Source organism: Anarrhichthys ocellatus, unplaced genomic scaffold (genome assembly GCF_004355925.1).
Source record: "Anarrhichthys ocellatus isolate YVR2014 unplaced genomic scaffold, GSC_Weel_1.0 scaffold1, whole genome shotgun sequence".
In the NCBI taxonomy this organism is placed as follows: Eukaryota; Metazoa; Chordata; class Actinopteri; order Perciformes; family Anarhichadidae; genus Anarrhichthys; species Anarrhichthys ocellatus.
In genome coordinates, this window is record NW_022280031.1 from 114,828 (window position 1) to 133,055 (window position 18,228).

Below are 18,228 nucleotides of genomic sequence, written 5' to 3' on the forward strand. Positions count from 1 at the left end.
ACACACACACACACACACACACACACACACACACACACACACACACACAGAATGAGTGTCTGTTTAATGGGCTGGGAGCCAGCAGAGGGATGATTTCCCTGGAGATCGGGCCACCGTGAGCAAAGGCAACACTGACTGCTGCAGAGCCACAGGTAGGCCAGCGTGGCACCACTGAACTAGGAATGAACAGCTGCCCACCGACCCCCTGGGAAGCGAAGTGAACCCACTGAATGGATGGCTCAGGTGTGTTAGACGCACAACAGGACCTTTCAATACATCTGCCGGGGCACCTACTTCAGATTCCCTGCCTCCTGCTGCCCTACCACTTACAACTAGCTCTCACCAGGCTGGACCTCGCTCTCTCTCTGCCTCTCTACATCTATCACAAGCACTTTATTCACACGATCCACCGAGTCCTGAAGCCCACTGAAGCAATAATCAAACACCGTGTCATTGTTTTTAAAATAAATGCTCTGTGTGCTTCTTCATTTTGACGCTGCCTTCATCAGTAAAACAACAGCACTCATTATCTCTTTAAACATTTAAAAGAAAAAAAAACAGTTCAAGCTTTACTGGTATGCAACCTCCATCAGTTGTGGGAGTAATTACTGTCCTCTCAAAGAAGCAAATGTGGCGCTGTTGTAATGTGGCAGAACCTATAAGGAAGGAGGTTGTGGTGGATGATTGGGTCGACGAAGCATGTGACTGTGATATGATGGGAGGTTATTGTTAGATTGTTGTTATGGCAAATAAGATAAAGGTAAGGGCTTAGCCTCATTTATACTTCTGCATTAAAGGGTTATATACCTTATATATATAAGTAATTATATATAGTTATATATTGCTTTATACAATATATGTGCATGGAAACCACGGTGTAGTTAAGTCTAGGGAAGATCCTGGTTACAGTATATATATATATATATATATATATATGGTTAGCCAACTAAAACACAAGAAAGCTTGTGGTTATGGTTTCACTAAAACACTCCAGTCTCCTGCATGAATGCCAGACGGACCACACACATCCACCACCCAACCGCTACATTAAGTGTGCACTGCTTCCTGTGATAGCTATGAACATAAAAGGTGCAAAATCAAGACACAAAATTCTGCAACATTGCTTTCTTTTAACATTTACAGCAATAGTTTTCTAACTTTAACCAATTAGTTTTAGTAGACCTAACTTAACCACAGAGTTGGCAGATCAGAAAACACTACGAGTCGTATTTGGAACAACACAACCAACCTGTACTGTAGTTTGGTTGTGTTGCATGTACTGAATTAATTAATATGTCTTTCCTACTCTTCCCTCCATCTTCTTCGTACCCCCTACAGCCTTGTTTCAACCCTCCTATGGACATCTCCTGAATTGCTGAGGCCAGCAAAGGCAGCCCCTTCTCTCTAGAATTTAAGAGGATGGAGAAGACAAGAGTTGAAAAGGGAAGGTGAAAGCAGCTTCACATCCTTGGCTAGCTGCAGGGGATAGAAAAAGAAAAAAGGGGAAGAGGAGTAGGGGGAGGAATGTGGGGAGACATGCATTCGACAACCAGCGTCATCATTTAAATCACTTCTTACAACATTTCTTTATGTTCGCCAGCAGGACCAGAATCTGCTGCACGTCGAGCCGAATAAATCTGTGGTCAAATGTTTATTAATTCCTAATCAGATCCAACTTTTTCACTCTTAATATAATTCTGATACCTGGGCTTTGCATGTCTGCCAATACTGAGTGATGATTCGATATTAATAAGCTGTATGCCTCACTGTGTGGAAGTGACTGGGATTTATGTGTAAGGCAACATCAGAACTTTACTTAAACATTGCTAAAATAGTAAATCGTACACCAGCAATTTTGTAGAAAATCTTCAAAATAAACAGAAATTACAAATCAAATCAACGAATTGGTCAAAACTTCAAACAGGAATTAAAATTCCAGTATATAATGTGTATAGTATATATGGAATTGAATTAAATAGATCGGCCCACGATACCCAATCCAGCTAATTGAGACAGTATTAACTCGATATCCAATATCGGTATATCCCTGTTTCTATGCAGGCCAGCTGAGGCTGCTGTAGCACCACATCATCGAATTCAACGTCATGAATTATTTGTCCTTATTTTCTACTGTAGATCAAATTAATTCCACCGATACGTTATCAATGCATATGATAGTTCATTTGTTAGATGTTACACATTGGTGTTGGATTTTTCTGACAGATTGGGCAAGAACTTAGGAGAGAGTGACGGCATCTAGGAGGAAAGACAAAGGAGAGGAGACAACAGGAAAGGAAGGCAGAGGATAGGTAGGTAGGGTTGAGGAGAGGAGGAGGAGGAAACAAAAGGAAAGGAAGAAACAGGAGGGGAGGGAATTGGAGAAGAGGAAACAAGAGAGGTGGGGAGGAATAGGAGGAAGAAAGGAGAGAGGAGAGCATGCACACTAGTTGTGTTACTGTGGAGGCATGAAGTGGAGCGGTGGAGGGAGAGGGGGAGGCTAATGACAGGGAGGGAGACAGACTGGGAGCTTGTAACGCCATCTCCACGCTCTGCTGGCCAAACAGGAGCTGATAGGGCAAATGTGTTTCTGCTCAGGTGTGCTGAATTATTAAATAGACGAGGAGAGGCCAGGGAACATCAGCCTCCCTGACCGGCTGTGGATAAACCAGTCACTCAGCGGTCAATGTGTGTGTGTGTGTGTGTGTGTGTGGGTGTGTGTGTGTGTGCGTGCGAGCATGTATGTGTAAAAGCATTATCCATCTGACACCGACTGCTGTAGCTAAACGTGCTCTGTGGTGCTGAAGGCTCACCACCATGAAATAGCGGTTACATGTGTTACTAGAATATTCTAGGTTAAAAGACTCCACACAGCCTCATGTGTTTCCACCAGTGGTGAAGCCTCTACTTAGCCGCACTATCACCTTCAAGACTAAAAGTCTCCTTATCCACTAATGCACATGTGCTTCTGAACAGTAGGTACACGCTGAAAATCAGGTCATCAGTAACCTGGCTCGGATAAGAGCAGGACACTTGAGTTGAAAATAGATTCTGCACTGTAAAAACTCGCCCACAAATAAGCAAAATAATGTTGAATCTAGAGGAATTTGAAAGTATCAAAAGAAGACGTCTGCCAAATAATATCTTAAAACTAACAATTAAAATTCAGGATAAAAGTTCCTAAAGACAAATTATTTGTTGTTTAATTCAGCTCAATCAAGTTTGACAATTTAATGCAAATGATGCTTGACTCAAATCTTTTCAATTGAATTTAAGAACCTGAAATAAGATATAATGACATTCTTGAATAGTCCGTGGTTAGTTGATTAATCCATGAGTTGGACAGAAAAATAACAAATAATGAATAATATTAACAATTATAATAAATAATAATTTACTTTTCAAGCAGGAAATTCGAGAATTTTCCAGCTCCTCCGTGAGATGATTTGTTGCTTTTCTGCATGACTGTGAATTGAATATCTTTAGTTCAGTTAATAAAAGAAAAATTATGAAAATAATAACTGCAACCCTACACAGTAGAACAAAAACTGTGCTTAGCTCATTAGCCTGGTGTCTTAACTCAATGGACACAATGTAAGGTGTGAAATCTCCGTTGAGCTCCGCTGTGAACTCAAGTGTATATGCTGCTGTCATGTGTAACATGAACTGACACTAAATCAAGGTACATCCTACAGAGGGGTGACGATGGGAATACTGATACGATGCACCGGTCTAATGAGGGAGGGAGAGAGAGAGATAAGAGCAGGGGTCATAAAACACCGAGAAGGGAGACAACATTTATGTGAAGGAACATTATGCTGTAAAAAAAAAAAGAAAAGAAAAAGGGACAGAGAGCGTATCGAATAATGTTCCTGTAATTCTTGGCATGAGCAGTCTAGAAAATAACATGAATAAAAGTAGCTTTGAATAGGTTCATGATTTGTATTGTGTTGAATTTGGTTCATACACAAGACTTTATAGAGCAAATACTAAAGGCCAAGTACGAAATCTTGTCATTTCATAAAGACATTTAAAGTTCAGCACTGATGTCACGGTGATGACTAAATCAGGCTATTTATCATCTGAAACAAGTTGCAAGAATTAGAGGTCTCATGTCCAGATGAGATTTAGAGAAGCTACTTTGCATTTCCAGCCAGATGTACAACTGAAAAAGGTTTCTTGTCTTCCCATAAAAATCATGAGACAACAGCAACATATCGTGGAAGACGCTGCAAGATTTCCACTTTCTATAAGGCGACTGAACGTATTTCTCCTGTTGATAAATCTTCCTCACTAGCTTCCATTTAGTTATGGATCATACTTTAAAAAGTGCTGCTCTCTTCACATATCACTACGAATCAGGAGCAAAATAAAGTTCTGATAATTAAGAACATAAGTAGGAACCCTCTGATCTTAAGGAAACAAACACGAGTCATTTAGCTACCGTCCCGCAACTTCTTTATCTATTTTTTTTTTTACATTTGAGAAACTTAAATGTAACTGCACTGAAAATGTACATCGTGTATTATTTTTTGTACTATGTGCTATTTGTGTTTTATTTGATTTCATCTTATTCTAAAAGATTTAATTGTCCAATTCACTGTGTTCCTTAACCTGCCTTTATTACCCACTTGGGTAGGGCAGCGCTACAAGCTGTAAAACTGACCTAAACTGTCCCTGCCATATTGTTTCCTTGTCAAGCTGATGTACTGCGTTTGCCTATTTGCTCATCCAGCAGCTTCAGAGCAACATTAGCATTCATTTGGAGTATTTGGCCACCTGTTGAGTATAAGTCCACAATTCACTCTTTTGGTCTCTATTTACTCATGAGGGAAATATCTGGTTCTTTACTCTGCTAAATGCTCCAATATGTCCACAGGCTAGTTGCAAATTCTGTGTGTCTGCTGTTTGGTGCTTTGCAGAAACAGCAGAGGTTGGGGTTTTAGGAGTTTTTGATGAGAGCGGTAACAGTGACCCAAAACAGTGAAGGTGCAGACCAGGGTTAGGGTTAGGGTTAAACCCTAACCCTAACCCTGTGTTTGAAAGATGCAAATCAAATAAACTTGCCTTGTTGTGTTAGTTTTCAAAAGGAAGAGAGTGAGGAAAAGAGAAAATTGCCAGCAGATTAGCTGTGACTGGTTTCCATTTGAACCTGTGTGACTATCGGGACTGCTCACTCATGTCACACGCCAACCAAATCTCCAATCTGGGCTTTTACACTGCGACAAAGAAAGGCCGCTGCCTCCATCTCCCTCGCTCACAACTCCCTAACTCGAGGGGCCGATGGTGAAGGAGATGGAGAGCGGGGACGAGGGAGAGGGAAGGCGAGAAAGAGAGAGAGAGAGAGAGAGAGAGAGGGAGAGAGAGAGAGAGAGAGAGAGAGAGAGAGAGAGAGAGAGAGAGAGAGAGAGAGGGATGTGTGAGCGATAAAACGCCACAGGCTGCCTTAATGAAAAGCCTCTCATGGCGATGGAGAGATTGCCTGTGGAATAGGCAGCTTGGTGTAGCGTGCAGACTAATTAAAGTATTGAAGGGTTTGGGGTGACAGGGGGAAGATTAGACCTGCTCCCAGGGTTAGCTGAGCTGAGGGGAACCAGACAAATTCACCTTACATCTGGGACAACTGGGATAATGGGGGAATATACCGACAAACAGTGAAGACTTTGTGAACTGATGCAACTCCCATGTGGACACTGTTGTTTTCTAAAGCTGCTGCCTGCTATATTTGTACGATCAGGACGGATGGTAGTTTTAAAACCTGTTTCAAAGGTTAGGTCACCCAAATTACAATCTTATTATAAACAGTCTTTTCATGAGGACTAGTTCTTCTATAGAAAGTAGTTCCAGTGAGGTCTGTGGATTATCTTGATGAACTGAGAAAATAATGTTTCTGGAAGAGAGAGGTTGACGTTTTTAAATGAAATTAACAGCCATACAGCGTGCGGCTCATGTGTGTGTCTCATCATGGCAAAATGTGTTCCTAGAGACGCCTACTGTTCTGAACTACTGCAGAAGGGCTTTTGATTACTTGATATGTCTGTCTGTGGACTGATTTTGTCAACGCGGTAGCGTCACAACCATGCAACATGCAGTCATGAAACTTTACAGGTGTATTGTTGAGACCAAAATGAAGGCTGAGTTCGAAGACGGGAGTGGTCCGAACAACGACACCAGACGTAGGGGGTTGGAAGTGATGAAAGATGCCACCAAAACGGTCACACTCTAGAGCCCTGAATCAAATTTTATGGAAATCAATCCAATTATTGTGGAGACATTTCACTCAAAGCCACATATGTCAACCTGTTGGTGGCGCTGTGCAAAAAGTTGGAGGATCACCGAAGTCAGGGGGCTTTATCCTCCGGGGACCATGACTGTCTGCACAAAATGTCCAAATTGATCCATCAAATAGTCGATGAGATATTTTAGTCTGGACTAAAGCGGTTAACGAGAGCAGCTACTCAGGTCATGTGATAACAACTAAACAATCTCACTGCTAATGAGAAAGCCAGCCGCTGATGAGATGTGGCGGAAATCTCTGCAACAATTAAGTGGAATGTGGGATGAAAACTATTCTCCATTTTTATGCACTTTAGCAGTCTGTTTGTTCATGCTGTTTTTATCACTATACTTTGTGAAAGAAAGACACACATGCAGAAATCAATACCATCATGAGGTCGATTGTACCTAGAAAGCTCATCTCCGTTGTCGGTTTGAAATGCGTTTCCTCTGAGGATTGACTGTATATCTACGGGACTCATCTGGATTCACAGCGGGTAAACCAGACAGTATATCAGATAGGTACACTGGCATTCGAGGTCATCTTGAGTAATTTGCTTCACGGTGAGAACAAATAAGAAAAACCTTGCTCACGAGGAAAAGAATGGAAAACTGACCGACACACGTGAGGAGAAAGGCACAAATATCAGGCTGATTGGGCACCTGGGAAGACAGACTGGGTCAAAGGTCATAGAAAAGCTGTCACTGCTGTGGCCACTCAATGTCTAAACTTCATGTGTTTCACCTCACATGTAGTTACAGTCTCATGATAAAGCCTGCCTCCTCTGGGACGACGTCTTTCATTATTTGCATTATCGTCATCATTATCAGCATCTCTTCTCATCTCAGCATTGCAATGTCACATCTCGCCTTGCTGCTAAAACCACCATTTCCCACAGGATTAATGATGTAGCTGCCTGCCTGTCATTCAAGTGCTGAGAAGTAAACTCCTTTCTGCTGGCATCTCAACACCCAACAGCAGAAAATACCAGGGGATGATGTGGAAGGAACTCATTAGTGAGTGGCATTTAAGATGCAATCCAGTAACACGAACAGGGGATTTATAAAATCAACAGAGAATGATTGACAGCTTCTAAACTGGTGGAGTTTTTCCTTTCTCTCCAGTGACTGTGTTAGCCAAACAACCATAAACTCTGCTCTGAGGGATTAATGATGTAACGGATATTACAAATCGATATTTGGTGACACTTAATGACCATCTCCTGGCAACAGGCACAAGAACCCCTTAGGTGAACAAGTTGTCCAGGGTGCGCAGTAAACAATATTATAGCAGATGTACATCCACAGCAAAGAGATGTGAGGTGCCTTGCAGAAGTATTCACACCCCTTGGCCTTTTCCCTATTTTGTTACATTACAACCTGGAATTAAAATGGATTTTTGGGGACGGGGGGGGGGGAATTTACTGTGGTGGACCGACACAAAATTGTCAAAATTGGTAAAGTGAAATGAAAAACTTCGCTACAAAAGACCCTAAATAAGATCTGGTGCTACAATCAGAAGTCACATATTTATTTAAATAAAGTTCTCCTGTGTGCAATCTAAGTTTCACATGATCTAACGGATTAATGTTACAAAATGTAACATTAATCAGAGACCAAAGACAACCCTGAAGCTCCACAGGGGAGATTAGAGGATCTGTATATAGGACCACTTTAGGAGGGTGGCTTTATGGAGGAGTGGCCAGAAAGAAAAAAAAGACATTGCTTAAAGAAAGAAAATAAGAAACCTTGTTTGGAGTCTCCCCCATGCATGCTTTTACACTAGATGACACACATTGCCTGATAGAAAACACTACACCTGTTCTTATTTAACTCATTGATCTCAGATAACCCATTAGTGCTTTTCTTATTACTGCAGCACACTTTAAGCTCATCTCTTGCAGTTCTTATTGATTTCCAGTAGAAATACAAGGATTTATGAGAAGGAGCAGGCCATTTTCACCTGACGTTTATCCAGATTGTTCATCCTCATGTATCAGGTATTGTTGTGTTTGCTGCTATAGAAGACAAAGATCAGCAGAGTTTACAGTACATTTGGTCCTCCTCTGGTCAGCTCAGAATAGGATTTGCAAGATAAATATTGATAATGTATATTCATTGAAAAAAACGTGAAGTGGCTTTGCCAGAGTTTTGTATTTTATAGGTATTTGAAAGTTAAAACTTAAATCCCTTGACGTTTTTGTAAAATAAAACAAAAAAAATCCCCCATTTTTCAGAACAGAGATTCATTTTTCAAGGATCCAATCATTCCTGTGAGTTACCGATTTTAGGATTGAAATTACAATTACAATAAAAACCCATTACTACAGCTCAATGTAAGATACTATATTACATTGACAGCTCTCTGTGGTAGTTCTTGTGGCTGACTATCACTTCACTGCTGTTTTTTGTTTTTTTTGTTTTGTATTAATATTTTTAGTCTTTATTCCTGTTCTGTATTGGTGTCGTTTAAGCAACTGGATGCCCAAATTTCCTTTGGGATGAATAAAGTTATCTATCCATCTATAAAACTGTTATCTCCACAACATAGGATGAGGGCTGCCGCGATTGTTTGGAGTAATCGATGATGCTGATGCTGAAAATGCCTCAAAATCAATATTTTAAATCGACGCACGTTTTGGTTTTCTTTAAAATATGTTTTTTTGTCCTTGCAGCTGCTACATACGTCCATAAAGCTGAAAAGTTGTCCGTCTGCTACCTCGGAAATTCCACTGAATGCGTGTTTAAAGGGAAACTTTGCAGGTCTTCTTCCATGCTGCAGCACACATAGATCCACCCTGCTCACCCTCTCAGAACACACGCACCGACAAAGTCCAATCATTACGTTAGGGGGCCCAATTAAGAAGGATTTGATTCATTGTCAGAACAAAAATATCAAAAATGTTTTTGAAGATTATTACCAATCCTGCAAGCATACATGTATGTACTGTCTCGTATTGTATGTATTCGTGGATTTTGTCAAATACCTTGACGGGTTTCTTGCGCGATGACTCAGCCTCGTTGTTCTCGGCCTCCTCGTGCTCCTTGCTACCTTGGGGCAGGTTGGAGTAGTTGGCCAGGCTGCTGAGAAGAGACGACACCATGGGGCTGGTGTCCATCTCCTCCTGCAGAGATACACACACACACACACACACACACACACACACACACACACACACACACACACACGAGGGCTGGAGTTAGTGTTTTCATCAGGCTTTTGAAGGAAATGCAATGCATCTCAGCCAGCCAGGTGAACCAGGCACTGTAACATTTATTCATTCTTACCTGTATTGATATTAAGTGTTCTTAAGTGTTACTATTTCAGGTACTGTGCTACACTGATTTTGCAAATTCAAACCCATCTGGAAAAAAAAGTGCTGACACAATAAATAGTTTACCTTCTGATTTCTTTTACTTTTTTCATGTTTAATCAAAAAACCCAGTGAGAGCACAATGTCAATTTGAGCAGAGCTGTGGCAAATTGCCCCGCTGAAGTTCTTTCCTGTAGCAGTGGGATATTTGCTCCAACATGCCCTTCACTCAGTAATTACCCTCATTAATAGATGTCAGAGCCCCTATTTAATCACTGAATTATGAGACAGAGAGTGGAACCTGCTTCTTATGATCAGGCCTGATTGTGTGTGTTAACAAATCAACGTGTGTGTGTGTGTGTAGAACAGTGGACTGTACCTCAAACAAGGCCATGTTCTTGCCGTCATACTGCTGGCTCTTCTCTGCGGCAGCATCACTGCTGTTGATGAAGGGGCTGCTCTCCTTGGGAATACTGTCACCTGGAAGCAGAAACACACACACACATATACACACCACTTTTAGAGTAAACTGAAATAGAGAAAACCAGCAGAGCGCCTAATGCACAAACCAGACATGAGCTTCTTCGTGTCAAAATAACACTTTCAACTCATTGTCGAAGCAAAGAAATACACACGGACAGAAAGCTCCAACTGGAGGAGGTCTGCCAGGAGAGGAAGGGAGGCTTTTTGTCTCCACAAAGCGCCCACAGTCAGGAAAGCAGAGGAACAGAACCATAACTAATGGAGTGTGCATTCACAATATGTGCGGCGCTATATATTCCATATGGCCAGAGGAAGAACACAAACTGGAACATCTCAATCAGTTCTTCGCGACACTGACAAACAACTAGATCACAAGTTTGAACACTAACACAGAGAAATGACAAGAAATGTCTTTTCACCCTAGAAAACACAGAACAGTGGAAACAGTGTGTTATTTCGGTGACCGCTTGCTGCAGGCGTCATGACTCCATCCAGAAACATCCGTCCCACAAGTTCACAGTATCAGGCACGAGGCACATCTCCAAAACAAACGAGATGGGAACGACTGCCTCTGACTCCTGGGAGAGAACATTGACGAGCTCATTGATTTCCAATTGAGGTTTGAAAATTGACCACAAACGTCTCACAGGGTGACTGCTCCACTACTACTAATAGGAGCCCTCCAGCAAGTAAAGCAGTTTATTGTGAAGAAGCCACAGGAATTCACAAGTAGTCCTCGCTTTATTAGTTAAGGTTGATAGATGTTGGGCCATTGAACTATTAGACCTTTTAAACAGGTATTTGTTTAGCTTAACTAATGAGTTAGGACTTCAGGTGTTTCTTGTTATATACATCATTTAGGTAAGAAACATATTTGCCTGTGCTGCTGATAGAATTACAACCGCATAATTGTGGTTCTACATTAGACACCTGTAGGAAAATATCTCAAGGTTGAATCTCTACAGAACAGTTTCTTTTTTGTTTTGCCACATATTGAAGGGTCGGTGGTTCTGAAACAAATATGAATGACATTTACAGCATATTGAACCACGAATGGGCTTCATTCATTAATTCCCTGTGTTACTAAATAAACTTAACTGCCAAAGTGATGAAAATATAGGAAATTGTATTTCAACAACTAGCTTACTAGCATGACCCAAATTAACCAAATGATCTTTCACAGCTCCTATGCATAGCAGAAACAGGAATTGTGGTGGGTAACAACGCAAATAACCGGTATTTAACAAAGCTATGGTATTTACCTCCATTGTAAGCTTACGTGCACATAACTAATTAGCAACCGTACCTCACCGTACAGCGCATGACGGTGGTTCAGTGCAATAACACTGATTGCTATTACTAACAAACCCATCAGGATTTAGACCCAATTGAAAGCTTACAACAGACCGTTTTCACCTAAATTGGTAGTGAACTACTTCTCCATCTCATGTCCAACACACAGACCATTTATTACTCACTTTCTTGTCCGCACACAATCAACAGCCAGACATTCAAGTCCCAAAGTCAAACCATTAAGATTCATTCTCTCTGTGTACTGTGTCACCTTGGCTGCACATGATTGGTGGAGCTAACGTCAATCAATAAAATAACCAATCAGAGACACAGAGACATAAAACCGCGCTGCCTTCAGATACCGTGTCCTTTTTAACACCAATTATGGCTCTGGGCAGGTAGAGGAATGTGGGCACTAATAAGAGAGCCATAGCGTCATGGGGGACATGGACGCTGGGCTCGATTGTCAGCGGGTGCATTTGATTATTGTGGAGACAACATGGAGCAGGTTGAAGAGAAGCTACAGTATATAAAATGTCAGGAAAAAGTGAGTGTCTTCAGTATTTAGTTTTGTCCAAACAGCAGTTCAGAACCTGCAGATACTATAATATAATAGTTACTATAATATGAAACAACAAATCATCATCACATACGCATACCTGAAAATTATACATATTCAGATTTGCAAACTCTGCCTAAATGCATTCATATGGTCTTATTCATTAAGTGTTTAACGCGTGTAAATGTTCTCAGTAGCACGTGCATAAAACGAAGTTGTGATTCATCAGACGTATGTGTCTTTCAAAATGGCTGGTTTACCTGTTCAAGACGATATCAGATGATGTGGAAATGGCAGTAAAAATGGTCAGAAACGTTCATTTATGTACAAATTCGCTCTTCCCATAATTTATAGCTAAGGCCTATTGTGAATTGGGACGCGATGATTTGTCATTTTTGGATGCGACGATGCACCAAGACAGAGATGGAGAACAATGGTTCAACGTCTGCAGTCGTGTTTATTGTAGACCTGTGTTTGGTTATTCTACACCTCACTGTTGTGTGCATTAAGCTTTAATAAGTCTTCGTACTTGAACTGCTTCCCGACCAGACGTTTGCTCGACTTGTCTGGAAAAATAATTGAATTCAGAATCCCTTTGTTCCCCAAGTACAATGAAGGTCTTGGTGGCAAAAGGCAGCACAAAGTAAGCTGTCTTATTTGCACCTTCCCCTTCGAGCGTCTCTTGAGGGAGACAGCAGATTGCTCTCCCTCTGGCTCTCCGTCCCGTCTTGGACAGAGCACACTAAGACCGAGTTATTTATAGCCGGGTTGCTGCAGCAATGTGCCATGACGTCGGGGCACCGCTAACAGCCGGCGCGCTGTTCTATGGAGACACAGCGATAGGGCCACTCAGCGACGGGGACACTGAGACAAGGGGGGGGGGCCGTGTACAGAGACACAAGCATGAAAAGAGCACGAAGACAGAAGCTGGCAGAGGAGAGGTTGATACAAAGAGATGGAGAGCAAGAGAATGAGGGTGCGGATGAGAAGGTGGAAAGAGACACAGATAGATGGGGCGAGAGCGAATAGTGACAGGGAGAGAGATATGGGCTCAGACAGACAAAGACGAGGCGGCCAGACCTGAAATGGGAACCCACAGAGGGAGAGAGGGAAGAGAGAGGCACACTGTAAAATGTAAAAGCTTCTGCAGCACTTAAGGTTGAGTTCACTTTGACCTGCAGGTTAAAACGTACACAGGCGGTAAAAGGGAAGCTCCTGCAGAGGGTTTTCAGAACACACGTATTATTTAGTTGCTTGTTTAAAACTATTTTTACCTCTTCAGACCATGTGAGGATCGTACGCCTCTACGATAGTGCTACATGCATCCAGTGGGAATTAGTATCAGGCTTGTTGTGCAGGGGAGGGGTGATAAACGTCCATGAGCACAGAGGGAGGTGTACAGTATGCGATAATATATACGCCTTTAAACACACACAACACTGAAACCACTCGCTAGAGGCTGCTTCGTTACTATATTTATCCCCTCGTCCTACTTCAAAGCACTTCATCAGGTTTACATCAACTTAATGCAGTGCAGTACTACGGCGATAACTTGGAATATTGCTCGACAGTAGATAACGGATTCACATACGGTACATCTAGCTCTTCCAAGATGGGGGGGGGGTTTGGGCAGTTGGTCGCAGAAAACGAGCAATTTCAAGGTGTAACCTCTTAAGAATTGTAGACATTTTAAAGACTAAATGATAAATTAATGCATTTATCAAGCAATTCATAGATGAATCCATAATGTTATTGTTTGTGCAGCCTGACATGTATGCAGTCCACCTTAGTACAAATGAGCAATCATGACACTGGATCGCAGGATACATGAGCTTTGAATGTTCCTCATACCAACTCTGTTTCTGTTACTATGCACTGTACGACTGGAATAAACAAATACAATTTCACTGATATTTTTTGCATTTGTGATTGTTTAAAAAAGTGAGGTGTGTGGCGATTTTTTCACGAGACCAACTTGTCTTGTGTGTTGTCTTCTTAAATCTCTGTAAGAAAAGAAATCTCAATAAGGAATACAGTTGAACTAACTAACTAACTAAGGAACAAATACAGATACCTTTGCATCAAGTAATTTATCATTTACATCAAATGGTTATATCATTAAATCTGAGGTGGTGGTGGGAGTTGTGACTGCAAAATATGTTGGCATGAATCAGCAGACTAACAGTAAAATGTGACCAGTTAAAATGGCCGTGTTGTACACCTGCATGGATGTGATTGGACGTTACTAGTCAGCTGATAGTCAAACAGCTGACGGATGTGGTGAAGCTTCAGTGAAACAGCTGACACTGAACTTCAACTACGATCCACTGTTTAACATATTAGTCAGATTTGTAAAACAACACTTGGAGTGAATAGTGTTTCAAGGATCACACAGACACTGTTGTACATCTGAAGGGCTAATGCCCAGAGACAACTTCTCTATCCCATCACTTATCTCGCCACGGCCCATTTCTCCTCACCGGCTAATAATTAAAACTCCACCATCAAAGAAATGATAGATAACCCCCATTTTGGAAAAATGACAGTGCCGAAAAGAGTTTTGCTCGGACCGCATCGCCCAAGCAGCTTATCCTCCTTCAATCTGATGGGATCCGTCCAACAATGGCTCTCGCTATCAAAGCTTCTCCCTATCTATGGTCAACATCCAGAGCTTTACCGCTCACTGAGCATGCCATCGTCTTCCAAATCCTCGGCAAAACAAAAACACACTTCTCTCATCCTCTTAGACTTTTTACAGTTTGTTATGAATATGCTGAAACTCATACTCGATGCACTTTATAACCTAGTTGATCAAATGAAAGGATGTGCTCTACTACATGGCTTTGTTTATAGTACATGTGCACACTGGATTTTATACTCAAAGTGAATTGCAAAGAGGCCTTGTTTGTAGCGTGGGAGGGAAAATGCATGTCGATCATTATTTTCAATGCCGTCGCTGTGACGTTCAGTGCGGTTGTACGAGCTACAGCAGCACACACTGCGCTGATTGCATGACAGAAAAGACCAACCAGCATTGACAGTTATTCTATTGAATTAATTTGAACACTTTTGATAATCGATTGATAATTTTTCAGGAAAAGAAAGCCAAACGTTTTGTGGCTCAAGCTTGCAATCTATAGATCTGACCTCGGGCTCATGGAAATATTGATGGGCAATTGGGCATCTTTCACCATTATGACATCGTATTGACTAAATGTTTAATTGATTACTCGCCAAATAGCCAACAAACAATTATTTTCATTATGGATAAACCTATTGAATTTCTTCTAGATCAATTGTTTGGTTAATAAAATGTCGGAAAAAACAGTGAAAGGTGCCATCTTCAAATATTTAGTTCTATCCGGTGACCAACACTCGAAAGTCATACGATATTTACCATCACATTAGACAAAGTGAGTGGTTGGAAATACACAAACACAAATATACAGTATATATATATATATATATATATATATATATATATACACACACAGTATATTGATTTACATAATAGGTTCAGATGAATTTTCTGTCAATTAATTGCTTCAGCTCTGATCAATAAAAAAAACAGAGGTTATGATGGCTGCTTATTTAGTGAATTCCCTTAGTTATGCGACTACTCTTCTATCTTCAGAGTGACTTCAGAGGGAGGATTGGAAAACGAAATTCAATATATAAATGTGATAAATATATTTAAAAAATATAGTTGCTATTGTTTAGATTCTGGTGTAATTAATAGCCTCATAGTCAGGTGTATTTGCAGCATTTAATGCTTTTTGTTACCATGCACAATATGAAATATTTAATATATTTAGTCATTTGGTGTGAAAACGTTTGCAAGAATTATATTTCATAAATGGGTAAAACACTTCAGTATGGTCCTACATTGTGCTTGATGTGTCATCCCACAAGTCTATTTCTCACATGTTCTGTAATCCACATAAATGATCTGCTTTCTATTATCTGTGAGTTTGAGCTACAACCAGGAGTCACGACACTTCCAGTGTCTGAGAGTAAATATAACTTCTACTACAAATGAGTGGAGGTCCGGTCCGCTGCTCCCACTTGGACAATTCACAGTTTTCCAGCAGATCTTTGAACAGAGCCACCGAGGATTAGCTGGTGAGAGCTACACGACTTTGTTTTATTGATCCACCTTGTGCGACGGTTTGGGTGGCGACAGGCACAGTTATATTGCTCTCTCTCTCTTTACACTTACAGACTGTTGTGCTCTGTGTCGCGCTGCCATACTGCTCTTTCCCTCAGCGAACGAACTTCAAGGGGAAAAGCCATAGCGCTAGATGTTGGTTCTTGAGGGGGACCACTTGTTGATTTGGCGTGTGTGTGTTTATAGCTACATGTGATGGTGCATATGCTTGGCCCAGACCTTGCTGACGGTGTTGTGCAGCAGCAGAAAAACAAACGTGGCCTTATTCTGGGCAGACACGGCTGGATTTCAGCCATTTCATGTACAAATAGGGACAAATTAAATATAACTGAAAAAAATGTGTCTTTCTATACACATCCAAAATGTATTCACAGCTACTTCATGTATGAAAGTAAATATAGACGATCCTCTTGGCTGCTAGTCAGACTCACAGTGGAGTAAACAGTGAGTACATGTGCTCGCAGAGACATTCATTTGTATCCAGAGAGAAATGCTTCATCTGGTGGAAGAGTGAGGAATTTAAATGGAATTGGTGGGCTGGAAACAAACAATTAAGAAAAGACAGAGTTGGATTTTCTGGCTGCGTTCCCCGCCATTGTTCCTTGGTGCATCGCCAAATCCGAGCAGGTCATGAGTTCATTTACTGATTCTCTCGTCTCCTCCGAACGTCACCACAGTAACACATTAATTCATGTCTGGCAATCAATAGCAGAGGTGTCTCTCCCCCTCTCTCTCTCTCCCCCCCTCTCTATCTCTCTCTGCTGATAGCGCGGGGATGTTGGGTGGAGTCAGGTGAAGGATTAAGGTCAGTTTAATCTAAATTCCAGACAAATCAGGATTGACGGTGATTTAATATGTACCCAAACATATCCATGTGCAATTCTGCCTAAAATTGACCTACATGTAACAGCTTTCCGTTACAAGACTTTATATTATGAAAATAAATGTATGACGTAACGATATAGGGCTGGGAGATATATGCTTAAAATCTAATAATAAGATTTACCAAATTTAAACTGATAAATCAACTGTTCTGTTCTCCTCATTTTAATTGTGAATATATTGTCTCACTGCTCTTTAATATTTAATATGCATTTAGTCTTCATGCTACATCTGTAGTAGATGTTCATAATTTATCCAAGTTTTAAAGTAACATCTGTTCATGTATTTCTGCTGCTGTGGTAAAACTCATCTTATCTTATTTTAAACAGTCGACATGTGCAGCTTTTTCTTAACTATTCAATTATTGTTCAACACATTTTCACAAAATGGGTTAAACATGCTCATCAGACATTCCAGAAGCCCAAGATAACGTCTTCAAATATTTTGTTTTGTCCAACCAAGAGTCAGATTCTCAAAAATATCAAATGTACAATGATACAAAAAAATAAATAAAAGAGTTTTTTGTGCATTTTTGCTTGATAAGTGACTAAAACAAATAATTGATGATCAAAAGAGTTGCTGCTGAATTGTAGTTTAGTTTACTTTTGAATCACAATTTTCTCCGATTTCTTGGACTACAAACATTTGTCAAATGATGACAAGATGTGATCATAACATTACGGTTCAATAAAGGTCAAAGATGATAAATGATCATAAAACAAATAATTATATTATTGCCCAGCCATAGACCGATAAATTAGTTTAACCTTTCCAATTGATTGAAACCAAGTGCACTGCCTCCATCATCAAAGTCAGACAAATTGTTTAACAATACCACTTTAGCCAGGTTTATGTCACAAGCATTGATCATGTCCTCCATCAGCTGTAGACGTCTATTTATAACGAGGTAGAAGAAGTGAGAAAGTACCTGCTTTTAAAAATACTGCCTTTACAAGAGATTTACACGCTTTCAAAAGCACAAACATAATGTGGAGAGGAAAATATAGCAACAGCATATGGTTACATGCCCACATCTGCCCCCACACACTGTCATAAATAGATATTCTCTCACTCTCTCTCCTTCCTATCATGGCTCCAGCACCACATCAGAGACACAACAGCCTTGTATAACGGGATCTCATGCTCTGTGTTTTCTCTCTCGTTCTCCCACTCTACCCAATCTCACTCTCTTTATTCTTCTTCTCTGCAGCTCTCATATGATGTGTTTTTATGGTTATATTTATGTGGGGGACATG

At 40.7% G+C, this 18,228-nt stretch overlaps 1 protein-coding gene across 3 annotated transcripts in view; it reads right to left on the reverse strand.

The window, feature by feature from the left end:
• Nucleotides 1–18,228, reverse strand: part of slc12a5a (solute carrier family 12 member 5a) — a 148,442-nt gene that overhangs the window by 41,284 nt on the left and 88,930 nt on the right. For all 3 annotated transcript variants that reach the window (XM_031838602.1, XM_031838672.1, XM_031838747.1), the window contains exons 2-3: nt 9,967–10,067; nt 9,261–9,398 (exon numbers count right to left, since the gene is read on the reverse strand). In XM_031838602.1, the coding sequence (XP_031694462.1) occupies nt 9,261–9,398; nt 9,967–10,067 (239 nt within the window). The remainder of the gene's footprint in view (nt 1–9,260; nt 9,399–9,966; nt 10,068–18,228) is intronic.